At 42.6% G+C, this 22,780-nt stretch overlaps 1 protein-coding gene across 4 annotated transcripts in view; it reads left to right on the plus strand.

The window, feature by feature from the left end:
• Positions 1-22,780, plus strand: part of zbtb47b (zinc finger and BTB domain containing 47b) — a 271,167-nt gene that overhangs the window by 232,551 nt on the left and 15,836 nt on the right. For all 4 annotated transcript variants that reach the window (XM_078231490.1, XM_078231486.1, XM_078231502.1 and 1 more), the window contains exons 3-4: positions 13,312-13,459; positions 20,573-20,688. In XM_078231490.1, the coding sequence (XP_078087616.1) occupies positions 13,312-13,459; positions 20,573-20,688 (264 nt within the window). The remainder of the gene's footprint in view (positions 1-13,311; positions 13,460-20,572; positions 20,689-22,780) is intronic.

Genomic DNA, 22,780 nt, shown 5'->3' on the forward strand with positions numbered 1-22,780 from the left:
ATCCTGGGTATTGTGTAATGAGAAAGGAATAATTGGCAATCTTTGGGGATGAGCGACCATACTATGCTAGAGTTTTTCATCAAGCTGGGGAGTGACGTAGTTCATTCTGAGGCTAGGGTCCAGAATGTAAATAAAGGAGACTACGATGGTATGAGGCATGAGTTGGCTATGATAGTTTGGAAAATATTATTTTAAGTGAGGGCAGTGGATAAGTAATGGCTAACATAAGGCAGTTGGAAGATTGGAGCCTGCTAGGTATAATGTGGGAAAGGAGATAGCAATGGTAAGATGGAGGTTTTTGTAATGCACTCAGGAAAAGGAGCCCAGGGAAATCAGCAAGGACAGAAGTATAATTGTACCATTCCCTGCAGCTGTCCTTGCTGAATAGTTAAATGAGCACAATTGGGCACATAGTACCTTCCTAGCAAGAATAGGGACTTCTCGTTTAGATCTTTATCTTCAGATGAAGGCGGCAAGCAGTTTCCAATAGTAGTTCAAAACAGAAATTCAGATTTAATGTGTACCGGAATCTATAAAGATCGTTCATGTATGCTCTGCCTGAAGGCAGGTTTTCAACTCATTGTCCATTGATGATGATGAATCATGCTGAGCTGTTTTCGTCATAGTTTTTGTCAGTGGTGGCTTGTCGTTGCCTTCCACTTTAAGGTGCAGGGTGAGGAGGTAAGTCCCAAGTTTACCTCAGCTGGAACAGGCATCAAACCCACATTGTTCTGAACCGTACACTAGGCATCTAACCAGCTGAACTAACAAGCCCTTTAATCTATAAAGTAAAATCCATTATCTTGGGAAATGATGGCACAGTGCCTTGGGTCAACTTTTCTTTTCCTTCGCCTTTTGATTATGGCGTGCCAACTTGCTGCAACTTATTAGCATCCATTCTAAGTAGCAACGTGCAGCATTTCTGCAGATTTCTGAGGCTTGGTAAAGTACTGGTTTGGATTTTATGTACACTATTTTATTTGTTTATATTGTCCCTTTTCTCGTGTGCATGAATGACTAGCTTGCAGCTAGTGTGCACCTGAGAATGGAATTTATGAAGAGCAGTCCTGTCCTGTAACTGCATGTTGCAGGACATTAGAACGCACTGCGATTGCACAGGTGCTGGTAGCCATCCCGATCCTTGCCTAGGGGCACAAAAAAACTGCTCTAACCATAGACCACATGCACACACTCCTATTTTATACTCGACACGTTTAACCTCCCAACCGAGACTACTACTCACATTCTTCTTAATCCCAAGAATTATGAAGCAAACACAAACATAGTCATCAGCATTCACACCTCTGCTGTGCTGCAGATGATTTGCCAACCTCTTCTGAAGAAATTAATCAACTTGGTCCCATACTAGACTCCTGCTCCCCATATCCACTGATTGCCATATCCCTTCATATCATTGGCATTTAGACCTCTATCAATCTACCTGGCCCTCTTTGCCCCCCTCAGTTCCGTCTGGCCCCAACACTACCACTTCTCCCCCCACACGCACAGTATTCCTGTGCCATCTTTCTGTTTATCTGGCTTTCCTTTAAATGGGTCTATGTTTGTTTTAATTACTGTGGCAAGTTCCACATTCTCATTACCCTCTGGATAAAGTTGTCTCTCCTGAATTCTTCCCTCAATTTAACAGGGATTTGTCTTGTATTTTTGGCCCCTAGATTTGGTCTTTCTCACAAGTGAAAACATCTTCTCTACAACTACCCTATCAAATCTTTCCTATTTTTCAAGACCTTTATTAGGTCATCCCTCAGCCTTCTCTTTTCTAGAGAAAAGAACATCAGCCTGTTAGTGTCAGAGGTTTACAGCATGGAAACAGGCCCTTCAGCCCAACTTGTCCATGCCGCCCTTTTTTTTAAAATCCCAAAGCTAATCCCAATTGCCTGCATTTGGCCCATATCCCTCTATACCTATTGTACCCATGTAACTATCTAAATGCTTTTTAAAAGATAAAATTGTACCCGCCTCTACTACTACCCCTGGCAGCTTGTTCCAGACACTCACCACCCTCTGTGTGGAAAAAATTGCCCCTCTGGACACTTCTGTATCTCTCCCCTCTCACCTTAAACCTATGCCCTCTAGTTTTAGACTCCCCTACCTTTGGGAAAAGATATTGACTATCTACCTTGTCTATGCCCCTCATTATTTTATAGACTTCGATAAGATCACCCCTCAGCTCCAGAGAAAAAAGTCCCAGTCTATTCAGCCTCTCCTTATAACTCAATTCATCAAGTCCTGTTCTGTCTTTCCCGATGGATATATCCTCTCAACTCTGGTTTTATCCTTATTTCTTTTCGCATGCCTATCTAACCTCCTTAACTGCTGCTATGTTATTTACTTGAACTATTGCATGCAGTTGCCGTTTCCACATTCTAAGCACTCCCTGGATAAAAAAAATTGTCCTGAAGATCCACTACAACCTCTGATTAAAAACTGCATTATTGATGACTCCTTCACTTATCAATTCACCTTGCTAGACAGTTGCCCTTTTTATAATGCACCATTTAAAAACCACGTGAAGAGATTGACACTCCCACTTGATTCTGCATTTCTGTACCTACATTTTTGCCTTCATCTTGGAACACACTTTCTAGCATTAGGCTATTTATTTGGCCAGGAGACGAATCCTGTCAAAGGTGGAAGGATTGCCGAGACTTCCTTCGTGTGCCTCCTACCAAACTGATCAAGAAACAGCACCAATGTGATCAGTTAGTTAGAAAGTGCCACGACAGCAAATATATATAAAAGGATTTGTATCTCTGTTTTCAATTACTCCCTGCACTTGCAAACACCACCAACTCACGGATTGTTCCAAACTCTGCGTTTGTATGCAAGTTGTCATTATTTGCACTTGTGTGCATTCTGTGGAATTGCATTTGCACTTACCCGTAAACTTTAGGGTTTGACAGCAAACTGCTATTTGAGGCTTGGCTGTGTCCCAGCTGAAGTAGCACTGACTGTCAGTGTGAAATACTTGTTGCCTGCCATTTTCAAGTACACAATGCGGGATGTGCAACTTTACTGTAGATTTCAGTGTTTTCAAGCTGAATGCGTGCCAGGATCATGCTACCTCCTGTGAGGCATGCAGTTTTCTCCTTGCATGTGTCATAATAGTCATGGGTTTAGAGTCAGGGAATGTCCTGAAGCAGAAGTTCATCAAAGATCTTATTGAATGCAGGCTGAAGGGGCAATATAGTTTACTATGGTTATTTCTTATTTTATGTTTCAGATCGCTAAATAAAGGAAATTATATAGAAGCAGTGAAGTTATTGTGGTGTTTTAGAAACAATAAACAAATATAGCAGCTATATCTGGTTGAAATTGGTGTACGTCATTCAGCCACAGATGGAGCCCATACATTGAAAGTTGTTAGTTTGTTAATACCAGCTACTGCTAACGGTGCCCCCTTTTGTGGAACCTGCAAAGTTGTGCAATTAAAACCACAGCTGCCTTTTAGTATTCCAGTCGGATGTCCCTGTCTATTATCAGATTATTTGCAATAATTGTTTATCCACAATAAAATACATTTTTTCAGCAATTTTGAGATGATGTAAAAGGTCCAGAGGTTCTACTGAGATTATGTACAATGTCCAGAGATTATACCAGGCAGAAATAGTTCAGAGGAAGGCAGTTCAGTTACCTGTCTGAGTTATGCAGTGTTCAGATGTGGTTTTTACCTCCCGCAGGCCATGCTAGCAGTTTTACAGGTGGGAGAGATTGGAGAGGGAAGACGGGCTTGAACGTAAGTGAGGTAATCCACATTTCAGTTCAAGAGGAAATTGGAATGAGCCTGCCAGTGATGTTCACATTCCTGACAACTGGCACACGTAGGAGGAGGCTGTGAACAAGTTAGTTGTAGTCCTTGAAGTCACAGAGCATTGGTGGAAAGAAAAATAAAGGGAATTAGAAATTAACGCAGGCATGAGAGATTTGTTCCCAGGCTTGTAATATGCTGAACGCATTTAAAATAGCTAGCGAATGGTTGACACTAAACTCTTGTCATCACTGCTAGTTAATTAGAATAGGGTGAAATTATTTGCAGCAGTTTTCTGTGATGTCGTTTACATAATGGCTCCACATTTGTGTGACTTTACATTTGACCATTTTTGGTATGGAAGGAGTCGATCGTTCTTGCCATCACAATTCCTTTTCACTTGAAAAAAACAATCTGTTGGCAAATGGTGCCCCATTCTAAACATGGTCTTAATTATGTAGTGCAGTTTACAGAATTGTACAGAAAGACTGAGCCTAATCTCTCCACCACTCGACAAGATCATAGTGATCTCAACACCACTACCCTGCCTACCTGCAAAGTCCTCTGATTCCCTTGTTAGTCAAGAATCTGTTTACCTCAGTCTTAGAAATATTCAGTAATCCTGCCTCTACCACACTCTGAGCAAGAATTCCACAGACTCGCGACCCTCAGAGAAAAACATTTCTCACCATTTCTGTCATAAATGGCTGGTGCCATTTTTAAACTGTTTTCCCTAGTCTATTCACTGCCACAAGGGGGAGCATCCTTCCTACACCCACCTTGTCAGACAGACTTCCTCAGGACCTTGTATGTTTCCATAAGATCACTTCTATTTCTTCGGCACAGTGGCAGAATGGTTAGCACAGCGGCCTCACCGTGCCAGGGACCCAGGTTCAATTCCGGCCTTCGGTGACTGTCTGTGTGGAGCTTGCACGTTTTCCCTGTGTCTGCGTGGGTTTCCTCTGAGTCCAAAGATGTGTAGGTTAGGTGGATTGGCCGTTCTAAATTGATCCGTAGTGTCGCAAGATGTGTAGGTTAGGGGAATTAGCCATGGTAAAGGCATGGGGTTACGGAGATAGGGCAGAGGGATGGGCTGGGTGGGATGCTGTGTTTTGTTTCTTAAAGACTTGATTAGTTGTAAGTATTCGCATTCCAACCATTATTCATGTAAATTGAGTCTGTGTCTTTATAAACTCTGTTTGTGAACAGAATTCCCACTCACCTGAAGAAGGGGCTTAGAGCTTCGAAAGCTTGTGTGGCTTTTGCTACCAAATAAACCTGTTGGACTTTAACCTGGTGTTGTTAAACTTCTTACTTGGAGACTAGGTGCAGACTCAGTGGGCCAAATGGCCTCGTTCTGCACTGTAGGTATTCTATGGTTCTAAACTCTAATGGACAAAGGCCCAACCTGTCTAACCTTTCCTCATAAAATAATCCTGTCAGCCGAGGAATTGGTCAGCTTTCTCTGAACTGCTAATTCAATGATGTCCTTCCTTATATAAGGAAACCTAAACTGTACACACTACCCCGTTTGTGGTCTTGCCAATAAGGCTTTTAAAATTACAGCAAAACCTGAAGTGGGGTTACGATGTGCAGATTGGGTTCACGTATATCACACAGTGCCAATAAATTATATCCACAGCAGGCCTTTAACAGGAGCACTTCAGGCTTATCAGACATCTCCAAAGCTTTACAGCAATTGTCACTGTTGTAATGTGTGAAATGCGGCAGTCAGTTTGCACACCGCAAGATTCCACAAACAACAATGTATAAATGATCAGATAATCTGTTTTGTGACGTTGGCTGAGATGAATATTAACCAGAACCTGGAGGATAACTCCCCTGTTCCCTTTCAACAGTCATGATGTGGAGATGCCGGCGTTGGACTGGGGTAAGCACAGTAAGAAGTCTCACAACGCCAGGTTAAAGTCCAACATGTTTATTTGGTAGCAAATACCGGTATTTGCTACCAAATAAACCTGTTGGACTTTAACCTGGTGTTGTGAGACTTCTTACTGCCCTTTCAACAGTGCCATGGGATGTTTTGTGTCCATCTCGGAGGACAGATGGCGCCTCACTTTAACTTCTCATTTAAAAGATGACACTTACATCTGCACTTTCTCTCAGTACTGTACTGAATGTTTCCTTGGTTTTTGCGCTCAAGACTCTTGTGACTTAGAGCGATAAGGAGAGACTAGATTAGAACATAGAACATTACAGCGCAGTACAGGCCCTTCGGCCCTCGATGTTGCTTGGATTGGCTTGGATTGTTTGCTGTAGAGCAGAAAAGGCTGAGGGGGGACATGATTGAGGTGTAGAAGATTGAGGGGTATGTGCAGGGTGAATTTGAAGCAGCTGGTCCCCTTGGCTGAGGTGTCAGTCATGAGGGGGCATAGTTTAGAGTAAAGGACAAGAGATTCAGAGGGGATTTGAGAAAAACTGAGGCTGAGGGGAATCTGGAATGCACTACCTGGGAAGGTGGTGGAGGCCAGAAACCTTACAACCTTTAAAAATATTTGGATAAGCTCTTGAAATATCATAACATTCAAGGATATGGGTCAAGTGCAGGAAAATGGGATTGGCACGTCTTCAATTGTAGATAATGTCAGTGCAGAGTCAATGGGCCGAAAAGCCTTTTCTGCACTGTATGATTCTGACGAGTTGCGAGTGCTACCAGTTTTGCTAAGAAGCAGCTGACGCCAGTTCGGATATTATAGAGGAGCAGATAAAATGGACATTTAGGTAATGGAAACTGGCGAGATTTATCAACTTGCAAAAAGTTAAGGTGGTTTTATGCAGCTTATGGAGTAATTTACTCAGTGACTGATAACCCAAGAGCCAAAGAATAAATTTGAGAGAAGAAGCAATGTGTAGGAAGTATTTTTTTGTAGCGCAAAAAGAATGCAATGAAATGCAAAATGAAATCTGATTATATAGGACTATGTCAGTAACAGGTTGCTGCCACATTTTGCAGCAGTGTTGCAGGTTTACCTGAAAATTGAAATTTTAGATTGACCTGCCTGCTAATATTGAATTGCATGTCGGAGAAGAATCTAGAGAGGCAGGTCTGTCTATAAAGAACATTTACTCCATTTTTCTGAACAAAAAATAGAGTTAGGGAATAAATAATTGATTAACGCTTGACCACAAAGCTAGCATTGGACATTTAAAACTTCAGGTATATAGTACGTTGCCAGCTGTGCTGAACCTGCTTTGACGGGGCCCTGAGAATGAGGTGGTGTGACCATTTTGGAACTCTTGCTGTTTTCCCCCTCCTATTTCAATTGCGATATTTACTTGGCGCCAAAATGAATATTGGAGATTGTGATGGATGCAATGAAGCAACAAAGCAAGGTGCTAGGCACATCTGGCGAAATGGAAACAACAGATGTGTGACCTAAAGCTGGAGTGTGACTTTATGATGCTGTGACGGAGGGAGTGATGGTGTGGCAACCCAGCAGATGTGCTCAAATTGTAAATTAAATTCCATAATTCTGGCCTGGTGCGAGGGAGAAAAATGATAATGGAAGCCTTCTAGTTGTATTAAAAGTTCAATTGGTTCACAGATGATCCTGAAATCCTCATCTGTTTGGCCAGCCCCCCACTGTCCAGTTGACTCGCTATGCAGAGGCCATATTCGGTTGCAAGAGCAATGGCTGAGGGAGGTGGTACACTACTACATTCTTGTGGCAAGCCTTTCCCAAAGGAAGCTTGCTGACAAAGATCATTTGATAAAGGCAAAAGATGCTGGAATCTGAAACAGAAAATGCTGGAAAATCTCAGCAAGTCTGACAGCATCTGTGAAGAGAGAAGAGAGCCAACTTTCCGAGTCCAGATGACCCTTCGTCAGAGCTGGATCATTTGAACTTTGGATTTCTGTGTCGCCAGGAGTGATCCTTGGGTAGGTTCAGGGCAGTGGAGAGAGAGTGGGGTGGGCGAGGGGGGGGGTGGTTTAAGGGTCAATCAACTGGATGAGGGTGATGTCCAACTAGGAGGGAGATTGAGGCAGAATTCTGAGGGATGGATGTGGGCGGGTGAAGAACAATGAGTGTTTGGCAGTGGCCTGTGATTTTAATGTGGATGTTAGCGGAACACTGCTGAATCTCTCAGCTCCACATTCAGATGAGTGCTTTTTATATGGTGACCTGCAGCTAGTTTGTTAAGGACTGTTGGTTAGGCCATGTGCAGACCTGCTTTTTCTGAATGCAGCCTGCCTGGCTAATTTGAAGTTAGTATGTTGAAATTGAATATGTGCATGTACTTTTTGTTCAGTAAACATGGAAGTTTACTCCCTCTAAAGGATCTAATGAATGTTACGCTGGTATCAAATTGCACCAAGAACTTTAGTCACCACTTAACACAATTTGAGCACCTGAGTATTAATTCATTTATGGATGTGGGTTGCGTTGGCTGGGTCAGCATTTATTGCCTATCCCCAATTGCCCTCCAACTGGGTGGCTTGCTAGGCCATTTCAGAGGGGCATTTAAAAGTCAGCCACATGGCTATGGTCTGGAATTGCATTTGGGCCAGACTGGGTAAGGATGGCAGATTTCCTTCCTTAAAGGTCATTCGTGAACCAGATGGGTTTTTACGGCTGTTGTCGTAAATGGCCATTATTAGACTTTGAAGTTCCAGATTTTTATTGAACTCAAATGTAACCATCAGCTATGGTGGGATTCAAACCCAGGTCACCAGAGCGTTAGCCTGGGTCTCTGGATTACTAGTCCAGTGACAATACCACTGCCTCTCCCTAGAATTTAACACTGGTTCTTGTTTCTCTTTCCATTTTTTTGATAACCTGGTTCTTTTTAGACTAACTATAAAAGCCATATCGGTTCTGCAGTTCTCTTCCTGTTGATTTGTGCTGTAATTGATTTATTGCACTTCCAGACTGGAAAAGAGTAGCTCAAATGACAAGGAAATGAAAACCAATGTTTGCAGCAGTCCGGAATGATAGAAACCAAGGACATGGCCTGCACATGAAGGGAAGCGGGCAGGTTCATAGCTATCGTTATATTAGGAAGCAAACCACACATCATTTATCCAGAGAATCTGTTCCAAACATTTGACTTTGAGAACCTATGGTTCCTGAAGTAGTTTTCTTCATCTCGTGTCTAGTTTTATCATTGACTGACTGATAAAGATTGAATGCCATGGTTATTCAACAGCTGTGGAGATGCCGGCGTTGGACTGGGGTAAACACAGTAAGAAGTTTAACAACACCAGGTTAAAGTCCAACAGGTTTATTTGGTAGCAAAAGCCTTTGGTATTATTTGGTAGCAAAAGTGTGGCTTTTGCAACCAAATAAACCTGTTGGACTTTAACCTGGTGTTGTTAAACTTCTTACTGTATTCAACAGCTCCCATTGCTGCATCATATGAGTACCAGGATGGTAGAATGAGATGGATCTTAGTCCTTTTCCATCTTGACGTTCTTGCACCCTCGACATTGACTATGAAACCAGCACAAAGAGAAACCAGCACAAAGAGAATAAAATAGCAAAATATAGAACATCTTGTATGTAAAAGAAATTACTGTAAGCCAGAGGGCCTAATTATAAATTGACAGGATTGGGAAATATGATCCCAGAATTACCATGGTGGTATATTGAGGGATTTACGCACACACAACGCTAGCTCTTAACTGAAGTGAAATTATGAAGTGTGTGAGCCGTGACTCAGTTGGTAGCGCTCTGGCCTCTGAGTCAGATGGTTTTGGGTTCAAATTTGACTTGAGTGCGCAAGTCGAGGCTGACACGAGTTACTGATGAGTGTTACAAAGCCAAAGTGCTGCTATATGGTTGAGATGTTAAATTAAGGCCCCAGCTGTCCCCTCAGGTGATCGTAAAAGATCACTTGGCACTGTTGTAAAAAAGAGCAGGGGCGTTCTACCTGGTGCCCTGGCCAATGTTTATCCCTCAAGCAAAATCATTAAAACAGATGATCTAGCTATTATCAAGTTGCTCTTTATGGGAGCTTGCCTGAGCAAATTGGCTACTGTGTTTCCTACAACAGTGACTATACTTCAAAGGTAGTTTATTAGCTGAAAAGCACATTGAGGTATGCAGTGGTTGTGAATGGAACCATAAAAATACAGTTAAGGAATGCCGCAATTATGTAGGGCTTAGGCTGGGCCACATCTGGATTATTGCATAAAGCATTGGTCTCCTTTGATTTGATTTGTTATTGTCACATGTATTAACATAGTGAAAAGTATTGTTTCTTGCGCGCTATACAGATAAAATATACCGTTCATAGAGAAGGAAAGGAGAGAGTGCAGAATGTAGTGTTACAGTCATAGCTAGAGTGTAGAGAAAGATCAACTTAATGCAAGGTAAGTCCATTCAAAAGTCTGACAGCAGCAGGGAAGAAGCTGTTCTTGAGTCGGTTGGTACGTGACCTCAGACTTTTGTATCTTTTTCCTGAAGGAAGAAGGTCGAAGAGAGAATGTTCGGGGTGAGTGGGATCCTTAATTATGCTGGCTGCTTTGCCGAGGCAGCAGGAAGTGTAGACAGAGCCAATGGATGGGAGGCTAGTTTGTGTGATGGATTGGGCTACATTCACGACCTTTTGTAGTTCCTTGCGGTCTTGGACAGAGCAGGAGCCATTCCAAGCTGTGATACAACCAGAAAGAATGCTTTCTATGGTGCATCTGTAAAAGTTGGTGAAAGTCGTAGCTGACATGCCAAATTTCCTTAGTCTTCTGAGAAAGTAGAGGCATTGGTGGGCTTTCTTAACTATAGTGTCAGCATGGGGGGGACCAGGACAGGTTGTTGGTGATCTGGACACCTAAAAACTTGAAGCTCTCAACCCTTTCCACTTCGTCCCCATTGATGTAGACAGGGGCATGTTCTCCTTTACGCTTCCTGAAGTCGGTGACAATCTCATTCATTTTGTTGACAGTGAGGGAGAGATTATTGTCACTGCACCAGTTCACCAGATTCTCTATCTCATTGCTGTACTCTGTCTCGTCATTGTTTGAGATCTGACCCACTACGGTGGTGTCATCAGCAAACTTGAAAATCGAATTGGAAGGAAATTTGGCTGCACAGTCATAGGTGTATAAGGAGTATAGTAGGGGGCTGAGAACACAGTCTTGTGGGGCACTGGTGTTGAGGATGATCGTGAAGGAGGTGTTGTTGCTTATCCTTACTGATTGTGGTCTGTGAGTTAGGAAGTTCAGGATCCAGTCGCAGAGGGAGGTGCCGAGGCCCAGGCTATGGAGTTTGGAGATGAGTTTCGTGGTAATAGTGTTGAAGGCTGAGCTGTGGTCAATAAATAGGAGTCTGACATGGGTATCCTTGTTATCTAGGTGTTCCAGGGTTGCGTGCAGGGCCAGAGAAATGGCGTCTGCTGTAGACCTGTTGCGGCGGTAGGCAAACTGTAGTGGATCCAGTTAGTCCGGGAGGCTGGAATTGATTCGTACCATGACTAACTTTTCGGAGTACTTCATAATGATGGATGTCAGAGCCACCGACCGGTAGTCATTAAGGCACACTGCTTGGTTTTTCCGGGATGATGGTCATCATCTCGAACAGATAGAGACCTCAGATTGTTGTACAGAGACGATGGATGGATATCTTGCCTCAGGATGGATATACTTGAGTAGATACAGCAAAGGTTTACAAAATTGATTCCTGGAATAAGAAGGGGAATCATATGAGGTGAGGTTGAGTAGGATGGGTCTATATTCTCTGGAGTTTAAAACAATGATCCTATTAGCTGATGGTACAAGGACTTAGGAGATATAGCTCTAGGTTTTGGGGCAAGAGATGCAAGGTGGATCTGAGAAAGAAAATAGGATGGTAAATGAGGGAAGTAAACTTTCAGGGATAGAACAGGAAAATGGGACTGATTGGATTGCTCTACAGGGCTCGTGTACCCAAATGGCTGCCTTCTGTGCTGCATGACTCCAATAGGTAAAGTCGCCACAGTCCCACATGACCATAGGCTGCTCCCCTCTTTGAGGGAGAGAACTGGCTGGTGATGATTTTACCTGAGGATCCTCACAACTCAGGCAAGGGGCAAGATTGAGAAGATGGGGCCTTCATGAATAGCCTCAGCTGGTACGTGGGTGGAACCTGAGCTGTTGGCGTTGCTGTGCTTCATGAACCATGATGTGGAGACGCCGGCGTTGGACTGGGATAAGTACAGTAAGAAGTTTCACAATACCAGGTCAAAGTCCGACAGGTTTATTTGGTAGCACAAGCCACAAGCTTTTGGAGCACCGTCCCTTCATCAGTTGAGTGGGAGTTGTGCTCACAAACAGGGCATATATAGACACAAACTCAATTTACAAGATAATGGTTGGAATGCAAGTCTTTACAGGTAATCAAGTCTTAAAGGTACAGACAGTGTGAGTGGAGAGAGGGTTAAGCACAGGTTAAAGAGATGTGTATTGTCTCCAGCCAGGACAGTTAGTGAGATTTTGCAAACCCAGGCAAATCATGGGGGTTACAGATAGTATGACATGAACCCAAGCCATCATGAACCAGCCATCAAGCCAACTGAGCTAATGGGGGTTGATTAGCTCAATTGGCTGGGCAACTGCCTAGTGATGAAGGTTATTCATGCATGTCCGCTTTCTCAACCTTGCTCCTCGCCTGAGGTGTGGTGATCCTCAGGTTAAATCACCAACAGTCCATCCTCCCCCTCAAAGAGGAGAGCAGCCTATGGCCATCTGGGTCTAGGCAACTTTACCATGTGACCCTAATGAGTGGTGATTTCATTGAAACATTAAAACCATGACAGGGTAAATGATGGGGAGGATGCTACTTCTGGCTGCCAATGATTTGGAGTGCCTAAGACTAGAAGCCATAGTCTCAGGACAATTGGTCAGCCATTGGTTTTTTTTCATTTGGGGTTATAAATCTTTGCAATTCTGTACCCCAAGTGAAAAATCAGAAATCATCGCATTGAATAGTGGAGCTGGTTCGAGGGACTGTGTGGCCTACTGTACTTCTAACGCTTGAGAATTACATGTACCAAAACCATGATTTGACTTGTGCGGTCACCAGAACAGAGTTGTTCTGCCAAATTTCAGAATACCGCTGCCTAGATCATATTATCACACTTGCAGGAACTGTCAGATCTGGGAAAAATAATATGTGTAAATTGTCTATCTGTATGTACTGCCAAAGAGATCCAGCCTCTTGTGATTTTCAGTCACAGAAGGTGTTTTAAATCGTGTTTATTTTGGAGCGGAGAGATTTAAGGAATCTGTGGAAAAGGAGTGGGGTGGGACCGTACCGCACCGCAGTATGCAACGATATAAGTGGAATAGAGAAACAGTAATTCTGAACACTTGTAAATTAAGCCCGTGACTTCACATTGTAATATTCCTTCAAGATAATTTTTAATTTTCTTCAATGCAAAAAAAAAAGCATGTATTTTAACTTAATCTCTTAGTTAGCCTTGCTTGATTGGACATCCAGAACTGCTCTCCAGAGCTCACCTCTATGGATTTTCCATACCACATCAACACTCAGAGTTAAGCTGACATTAATCTTTTTTAAAATGAGTCATTCTGTTCTGTATTTCAGTGTGTCACCTGCGGGAAGGGGTTTAAGAAGCTCTGGTCACTTCATGAACACAATAAAATAGTACACGGTTATGCAGAAAAAAAGTTCTCGTGTGAGATCTGCGAAAAGAAATTTTACACAATGGCCCACGTCAGAAAGCACATGGTCGGTAAGTGCATAAAATCATCCAAAGCTTTACAAGTTTCAGGAAACGCTGAATGGAGTTCCCAATATTCGTGAAATGCAAGCGTTAGTGAGGAGCTGAAGGAAATCAGCATTAGTAGAAGGATGGTTTTGGGGAAACTAAAGGTGGATAAATCTCCAGGTCCTGATCATCTTCATCCCAGAGTACTTCAGGAAGTGGCCCTGGAAATAGTAGATCCATCGGTGGTTATTTTACAAAATTCTTTGGACTCTGGACTGGTCCCTACAGATTGGAGAGTAGCTAATGTAAGTTCAAAAAGGGAAGTGGAGTGAAAACCGGGATCTATAGACCAGTGAGCCTAACGTCGGCACTGGGGAATCCATTGTCAAGGATTTTATAACTCAGCATTTGGAAGGCAGTGGTATATAATCAGACAAAGTCGGCATGGATTTACGAAATTGAAATCATGCTTGACGAATCTATTGGAATTCTTTGAGAATGTGGTTAGTAGAGTTGACTGAGGAGAACCAGTGGATGTGGTTTAGACTTTCAGAAGGCTTTCGACAAGGTCTCACACAACAGACTACAATGTAAAGTTAATGCACATGGGATTGTGGGTAATGTCTTGAGATGGATAGAAAGCTGGTTGGGAGATAGGAAGCAAAGAATTTGCATAAATGCGTCTTTTTCTGATTGGCAGTCAGTGACTAGTAGGGTTCCGCAGGGATCTGTGCTAGGACCCCAACTGTTCACATTATATATTAATGATTTGGAAGAGGAAATTGAATGCATTATCTCCGAATTTGCAGATGATACAAAGTTGAGTGGGAGGGTGAACTGTGGAGGATGCGAGATGCTTCAGTGTGATTTGGACAGACTGCGTGTGTGCGGCAGATGCCGTATAGTTTGCATAAATGTGAGGTTATCCACTTTGGTAGCAATAATAGGATTGCAGATTATTCCATGAATGGGCGTCAATTGAGAAATGGTGGATACTCAGCAAGACCTTGTGCATCAGTTGCTGAAAGTAAGCGCGCAGGTACAGCAGGCTGTAAAGAAGGCAAATGGTATGTTGGCCTTCATAGCGAGAGGATTTGAGTATAGGGATAGGGATGTTTTGCTGCAATTGTACAGAGCATTGTTGAGACCACACCTGGAGCATTGTGTTCAGTTTTGGTGTCCTTATCTGAGGAAGAATGTCTTTGCTATAGAGGGAGTACAGCAAAGGTTTACCCGGCTGATTCCTGGGATGGCAGGTCTGTTATGTGAAGAGAGACTAAGTCGGTTAGAATTATATTCACTGGAGTTTAGAAGAGTGAGACAGGGGTATTACAGGGTAGATTCAGAAAGAATGTTCTCAATTTGTTAGTGGAGAGAGAGAGGGAGAGGGAGAGGGGGAGAGAGAGAGAGAGACCTGAACTAGGGGTCATAGTTTGAGGATAAAGGGTAAACCTTTTAGAATTGAGGTGAGGAGAAATCCCTTCATCCACAGGATGGTGGCTGTGTGGAATTCACAACCACAGAATGTAGTTGAAGCCAAAGCGTTGTCTGATTTCAAGAGGATGTTTTAGATATAGATCTTGGGGCTAAAGGGATCAGTGGATATGGAGAGGAAGGGGGGAATCAGGATATTGAATGTGATGATCAGCCATGATCATAATGTATGTCGGAGCAGGCTCGAAGGGGCAAATGGCCTACCTTGCTTCTATGTTTTTAATGCATTTCACATTTATTTTCTTCTGCAACCACCTAGACTGAGTATCATAGAAACAAAGAAGATAGGGATAGAAGGAGGCCATTCGGCCCTTCAAGCCTGCACCGCCATTCATTATGATCATGGCTGATCATTCAACTCAATAGCCTAGTCCTGCTTTTCCCTCATAACCTTTGATCCCGTTTACCCCAAGTGCTATATCCAGCCACCTCTTGAATATCATTTGAGGTACTTCTGAATATGACAGTTTTTCCTACAATGGTTATGGCACAGGAAGCCTTTCAGCCTGCCATAATCGTTCTGGCTCTCTTGCCCTGCGTATTTTCTCTCTGCATATTAATATCTAATTTCCTTTTGAAATTGTATCTTCCTCTGCCACTCTTGGGCAGTGCATTCCAGATCCTCAAAATAAAGTGAATGAATTAGTTGCGCAGATAGATGTAAAGGGGCATTGATATAGTTGGCATTACGGCGATGTGGCTCCAAGGCTGGGAACTATACACTGAGGGCTATTCGGTATTTAGGAGGAAAAGGTGGTGGAATTGCATTGTTGACTAAAGAAGATATTGATATGATATGGAGGAAAGATATTAGCATAGATGATATGGAATCTGTAAGGGTTGAGTTAAGAAACATCAAGGAGCAAAAACATTTGTGGGGGTGGTATACAGATCACCAAACTGTAGTGGGAATGTTGGGAATAGCATTAGACAGGAAATCAGAGATGCATGTGATAAAGGAACATTTAATCTGCATATAGATTGGGTAAACCAAATTAGTCACAGTACAATAGAGGAGGAATTTCTGGAGTGTACACAGGGTGGTTTTCTGGACCAATACATTGAGGAAACAACAAGTGAACAGGTTATCTTGGACTTGGGGTTGTGCAATGAGTTGGCAATCTAGTTGAGAGAGAACTTTTGGGGATGAGTGGTCATAATATGATAGAATTCTTTATCAAGATGAATAGTGAGGTAGTTGACTCTGAGACTAGAGTCCTGAACCTCAATAAAGGTAATTATAGAACAGTACAGCACAGAACAGGCCCTTCGGCCCACGATGTTGTGCCGAGCTTTATCTGAAACCAAGATCAAGCTAACCCACTCCCTATCATCCTGGTGTGCTCCAGGTGCCTATCCAATAACCGCTTAAATGTTCCTAAAGTGTCTGACTCCACTATCACTGCAGGCAGTCCATTCCACACCCCAACCACTCTCTGCGTAAAGAACCTACCTCTGACATCCTTCCTGTATCTCCCACCACGAACCCTATAGTTATGCCCCCTTGTAATAGCTCCATCCACCCGAGGAAATAGTCTTTGAATGTTCACTCTATCTATCCCCTTCATCATTTTATAAACCTCTATTAAGTCTCCCCTCAGCCTCCTCCGCTCCAGAGAGAACAGCCCTAGCTCCCTCAACCTTTCCTCATAAGACCTACCCTCCAAACCAGGCAGCATCCTGGTAAATCTCCTCTGCACTCTTTCCAGCGCTTCCACATCCTTCTTATAGTGAGGTGACCAGAACTGCACACAATATTCCAAATGTGGTCTCGCCAAGGTCCTGTATGATGATATGAGGCATGAGTTGGCTATGATGGACTGGGAAACATTAGGAAGGACAGTGGACAGGCAATGGCAGGCACTCAAGGAATGAGTAGGTGAACTCCAAAAGTTGTTTATTTCTATTTAGTGCAAGAGTAGAAACTGTGGCTTATAAGGGAAATTAGAGATGGTATTAATTTCAAAGACGAAGCATACAATCGGCAAGAAAAGCAATATACCTGAGGATTGGGACTTTAAAATACAACAAAGATGGACCAAGGGATTGATTAGGAAGGAGAAAATAGAGTATAAATGATGGGGAACATAGAAACTTTAGTTTCTATTGGTATGTAAACAGAAAAAGATTGACAAAAACTAATATGGCCAATTACAGTCAGACATGGGAGAATTCATAACGGGGAACAAAGAAATGGCTGAGGAGCTAAATTCGTACTTTACTTCTGTCTTCACAGAAAGACATGAATAATGTACCAGAAATTCTAAGAAACAGGTTTTAGTGAGGAACTGAAGATGATCAGTTTTAGTAGAGAAATGGTTTTGGGGAAATGGGATTGAAGGTGGATAAACCTCCAGATCCTGGTAATCTGCATCCCAAAGTATTTAAGGAAGTGGCCTGAGAAATAGTAAATCCATTAGTGATAATTTTCCAAAATTCTTTGGACTCTGGTTTCTACAGATTGGAGGGTAACTAATGTAAGCCCATTGTTCAAAAAGGGAGGTAGAGAGAAAACAGGGGACTATAGACCAATGAGCCTAGTGTCAGCAGTAGGGAAGTTACTAGAGTCCAAAATCAAGGATTTCATAGCACAGCATTTCAAAAGCAGTGGTATAATCAGATAAACTTAGTATGAATTTACAAAGGAGAAATCATGCTTGACAAATCTATTGGAATTCTTTTGAGGATATAACTGGTAGAGTTAACCAGGGAGAACCGGTGGATGTAGTTTATTTAGATGTTCAGAAGGCTTTTGACAAGATTTCACATATTAGAATACTATGCAGAGCTAAAGTGCATGGGATTGCGGGTTGCATCTTAAGATGGATAGAAAACTGGTTAGCAGATAGGAAGCAAAGAGTTGAAATAAATAGGTCTTTTTCTAATTGTCAGGCCGTGACTAATGTGGTACCGCAGGGTTCTGTGCTCGGATCCCAACTGTTCACATTATATATCAACGATCGGCTGAGGGAACTAAATGTATCATCTCCAAATTTGCAGATGATGCAAACTTGGGTGGGAGGGTGAGCTGTGAGGAGGATGCAGAGATGCTTCAGCAATTTGGACTAGCTGAGTGAGTAGGTATACGCATGGCTGATGCAGTATAATGTGGATAAATGTGAGGTTATACACTTGGGTAGCAAAAATAGGAAGACATTATTATTTGAATGTGGATATTCAGCGAGACCTTGGTGTCCTTGTGCATCAATTGCTGAAAGTAAGTGTGTAGGTACAGCAGGCAGTAAAGAAGGCAAATGGTATGTTGGCCTTCATAGTGAAAGGATTTGAGTATAGGGATATAGATGTTTTGCTGCAGTTGTATAGGGTGTTGGTGAGGCCACACCTGGAGTTTTATGTGCAGTTTGGTGTCCTTATCTGAGGAAGGATGTTCTTGTTGCAAAGGGCGTACAGTAAAGGTTTACCAGACTGATTCCTGGGATGGCAGGTCTGTCCTATGAGGAGAGACAAAGTAAGTTAGGATTATATTAAAAAGAGTTTAGAAGAGTGAGAGGGGATCTCATGGAAAGTTATAAAATTCTAACTTTATTAACAGGGTAGATTCAGAAAGAATGTTCCCAATAGTGGGTGAGTCCAGATTAGGAGCCATAGTTTGAGGATAAAGGATAAACCTTTTAGGACTGAGGTGAGGAGACATTTCTTCACCAGAGGGTGGTGAATGTGTGGAATTCACTCCCACAGGATGTATTTGAGGCCAAAACATTGTGTGATTTCAAGAAGAAATTGGATGTAACTGGATCTAAATGGATATGGGGGGAGAAAGGAGAGAATCAGGATATTGAATTTGATGATCAGCCATGATAATGAATGGCAGAGCAGCCTCGAAGGGCTGCGTGGCCTATTACTGCTTCTATTTTCTATGTTTCTAACGCTCATTGTGTGAAAATAAAAAGTTGCTTCCTCATGTCACCACTATCATTGGAAATGGTTTCTCTCTGTCTATTCTGTATCAACCCTTTATATTCTATCAAATCACTCAACCTTCTCATCTCTAAGGAGAACCACCCCCCCACCCAGATTCTGCAGTCTGTCCATGATACTGAAATCCCTGGGACCATTCCCTTAAATCTTTTCTGCACGCTAAAGCCTCTGCATTCGCCTCAAGTGTAGTGACCACAATTGGGCACAATACTCCACTTGTGGCCGAACCAGTATTTTATAAAAGTTCATCATAACTTGCATGCTTTTGCACTCTATTCCTCTCTTTCTAAAGTCCAGCATCCCTTGTGCTTTATCAGCTACTGTTTCTCAATGTGCTCTGAGATTTTCAATTATTTCTGTAGATGTATCCCCAGGTCTCTCTGTTCCTGCACCGTTTTGTCTTGTATTGCCTCTCCTCATTCTTCCTACCAAAATGTATTACTTCACACACCCTTCCATTAAATTTCACCTGCCACATGTCTGCCCACTACCCCAGCCGTCTCCATACTCCTGAAGTCTATAATTGCCTTCACAATATTTCCAAGTTTTGTTATCTGAAAATTTTGAAATTGGGCACTGTATATCGAAGTCTGAATTAAAAACAAAAATTTTAAAAAGCTACAGTCCTATTGCAGACCCCAGAAAGATTCAACTGGAGCCACCTTCCAGTCTAAAAAAAACACTTTGCCACCATTGAGAGTCAGTCTTAGAACCTCTTGCCTAACAATGCTGCCTGGTTTAAGAAAGTGGCATTTCAGCATCTCCTCGAGGCCTGGTAGGGATGGGTAACAAATGTTGGCCTTTTCCAGTAATACTCATGCCATGAACAAATCAATGAAATAATGAAAGCACCTGTAGTGTCACCAAACTGAACATGACCTCTTAAAGGTTATCTGCTACTCTGCTGTAACTGGGGTGATGGAATGGATGAGTGGGCTGTTGTATCTGATCGCAGACTGTTAAATGTTATCATGGTGTGTCAGTTTCATTTCATCTGTGCTACTGTCCCTCCGTTTGATGTATATAAAAATTCACCAAAGCCACCTTTTAAAGTAAAATTTACCTGAAGAAAGGTATAGTAACGAACAACTCCTGCAATGTCTTGTCTTCCTGGGCAGTGGTTGGTGAGGTGACTGTCACTGAAGATGAGATTAGCCCCATTGGGCACACTGGGTGAGATGGTGGATGAGAGAGAAGGTTGGGGCAGTTTCATTTGGTGCCTTTCAGGAAGTGCCAAGAGTAGCTGTGAACTTGTGCAAAGGGAACCCAAGTGTCTTTGGAGGTGGCAAGCTTGAACTTACCAATTATACAAATAATTGAGAGAGAAAGGGAGCTCAAACCAAACAGAAAAATCAAAAAGGCTTAAATATAGAATGGGTGAAGAGTTTGATGCAGAATCTAGCAGGGCCGTGCTGACACTGTTTGCCATGTGACATTATTAGATTATCGGAGGTAGGTTGTCGATAGGTCCTGGAAGACTGAGCAATAAGTATACAGATCTTCGAATCTGCTCAGTGGTGGGTGCTGGAAATTCTCTTTCTGATATGCTACAGTGAGCTTTTCAGTCTGAACACTCAAATCAGCAATGCTTAGGGAAGTTACTGAAGAGAAATGGCAAGGAATTGGAGTGAAATGAAATGAAGCATTGCAGGATAAATGTTTGACTACTTCAATTTATTACAATCATTGGCTTATCTCTTTCAGCTCACACAAAGGATATGCCATTTACCTGCGAGACTTGTGGGAAGTCATTTAAACGCAGTATGTCACTGAAAGTCCACTCCCTGCAGCATTCAGGAGAGAAACCTTTCAAATGTGAGGTAAGTGCGATTAGATATTTGTAACCTCTCGTGCCCCTTCCATCTTACAAGAAAAGCATCAAAATCATTATAGTGGAGGAAAAATATAACTTCCGTGTGCTTTTGTTCAGGGGAAAGATCAAACCGGATGGAAAGATTTCTTGTTACATCTGCTTCTGAAGCAAACCAAGCCCTGGGTGCATTTTTTATGAAGTCAGTTGAGATACAGTCATTATTTTATCAAGTTTTAATTGTGTTAGGTTTTGTGTTTTGTGTTTTTTCGCCCCAAAAGGTTTCTTGGCTATATTGTGCCACAGTTAATGCCTTGAGAAATGTATATGGAACTGCTGCTGAATAAGTCAGCGTGTTTCAATGGCTTCTGGTGCCAGGGGCACATTATGGTACAATGGTTACGTTATTCAGCCTGGTCTTCAGGGCCAACTTAGTGAAGTGATAAGGCAGAGATGCCATTCGCAGGAACACCAAAGATCCAGCGAGCTCAGCTTACCAGCGGTGCAGGCTATGGTCTGGCTGCTTTTCCATTCACTGACCAAACTGCGACCATAAAAGATCATAATCAGCTGTACTTGGGGGTGTGTACGGTTGCTAGAGAATTGTGGAGTCCACCCTGATAGTGCCTTCAGTCAATACACTTCTCGTGTGCCCTCAGTTGACTGAGGGAAATGTTCCAAATTTCCACTAGTCATTTTGTGAAAAAGCGATGACTGATTTCACTCCTAAGTGGCCAAGCTCAGTTTTAATATTTAGCCTTTCTACCAACTGAAGACAGTTGAGGAGGCACTGAAACTTGATGGAAGACATTATCGGAAGGTTGTCACAACTACAAACTCTTGTATGTATGAAGATCAGCCCCTAATGTTTACACAGACGCACACCTGCTCTGGGAGTTCTGCCACCCCAATAGGCGGAACCGCCAGGATATGGTGTTGTCAGTGCTATAGTCAAGTGGTTAATGCAAAATAATACTATTTGAAGGATTTTGTAGCAGGTGCATTGGACAGGTTCATAGGGCCAGGCTTGTGATCGTCTTGGATTATAAATCACTTCAACATTGCCAGCTGACTGCTCCCTTTCAGATGATAAACTGATTTATTTTTGTTTCACAAGGAAGATTTTGACATCTTTGATTAAATGCAGGAAAAAATGCAAGGCTGTTATCAGAGCACTGCATTCTATAGCAGGATGCAGAAAGGCCGATAACTTTGAGTGAAGGGGATAGAGCGATGGGCTGAGTTGCAGGGCACAGTTTTGGAATGAGGGATCTCCCTTTTCGGGTAGAGGTGAGGAGGGATGTCATCTCTGAGGACCATTGATCTTCGGACTTCTGCGTGCTGGGTCATCAAGGCTGAGACACATTCAGCGAACAGACAGGAAAGTGGAGTTCGGATAAGATCAAGTTGGTCAAGATTTTATTGAATGGTCGAACGGACATGAAGGGGCCGGATGGCCTACTCCTGCTCCCATTTCTTATGTGCTTACGTTGCAGAGATATCTATGATTGTAAAAAGTATAGGAAAATGATCTATGGCTTTAAAATGCTGTTTGATAAATGCTATGCCTCTGATAAACATTTTTGGCAATTGACTCATTGTTAAAGGCTCATGCATTTCCATGGCTAAATCTGTATTTTTAATGTATTTATATATATGCATGTTAAACAAATGTGCATGACTTTATCTCCCATCCCCAGGGCCATAGCCATAGTTCATTTGCACATGAAGGCTGCTGGGTCCCAAGCCTTCAGTGCTGCTGGGACATATCTACTGGCACCTACTGTTAACCTACTTTCTCACTGTGGGCAACAGCCATTGCTCAGTACCTTTCCACGAACTGCAGTGCAACTGACATTGGAGTCCAATGAACGTCCCACCCCTTTCCTCCCTGCCTTATGATATGCTGTGAGTCCCCATTTTTCTGGGGTGGCTTACCAGACCAAAATAGTTTTTGTTTATCCTGTAATCAAAATGGCTCCTTCCCAATTAACGAAAAACCTAATTCAATTTGACAAAGAGCCAATGGAAGATTAGATGTAAAGCTTCAGCTTGGGGCTTCCAGCAAGTTTATTCAGTTTTCCTATTTTCTTGACCTATGA

The sequence above is a fragment of the Mustelus asterias genome, chromosome 2 (genome assembly GCF_964213995.1).
Source record: "Mustelus asterias chromosome 2, sMusAst1.hap1.1, whole genome shotgun sequence".
NCBI lineage: Eukaryota > Metazoa > Chordata > Chondrichthyes > Carcharhiniformes > Triakidae > Mustelus > Mustelus asterias.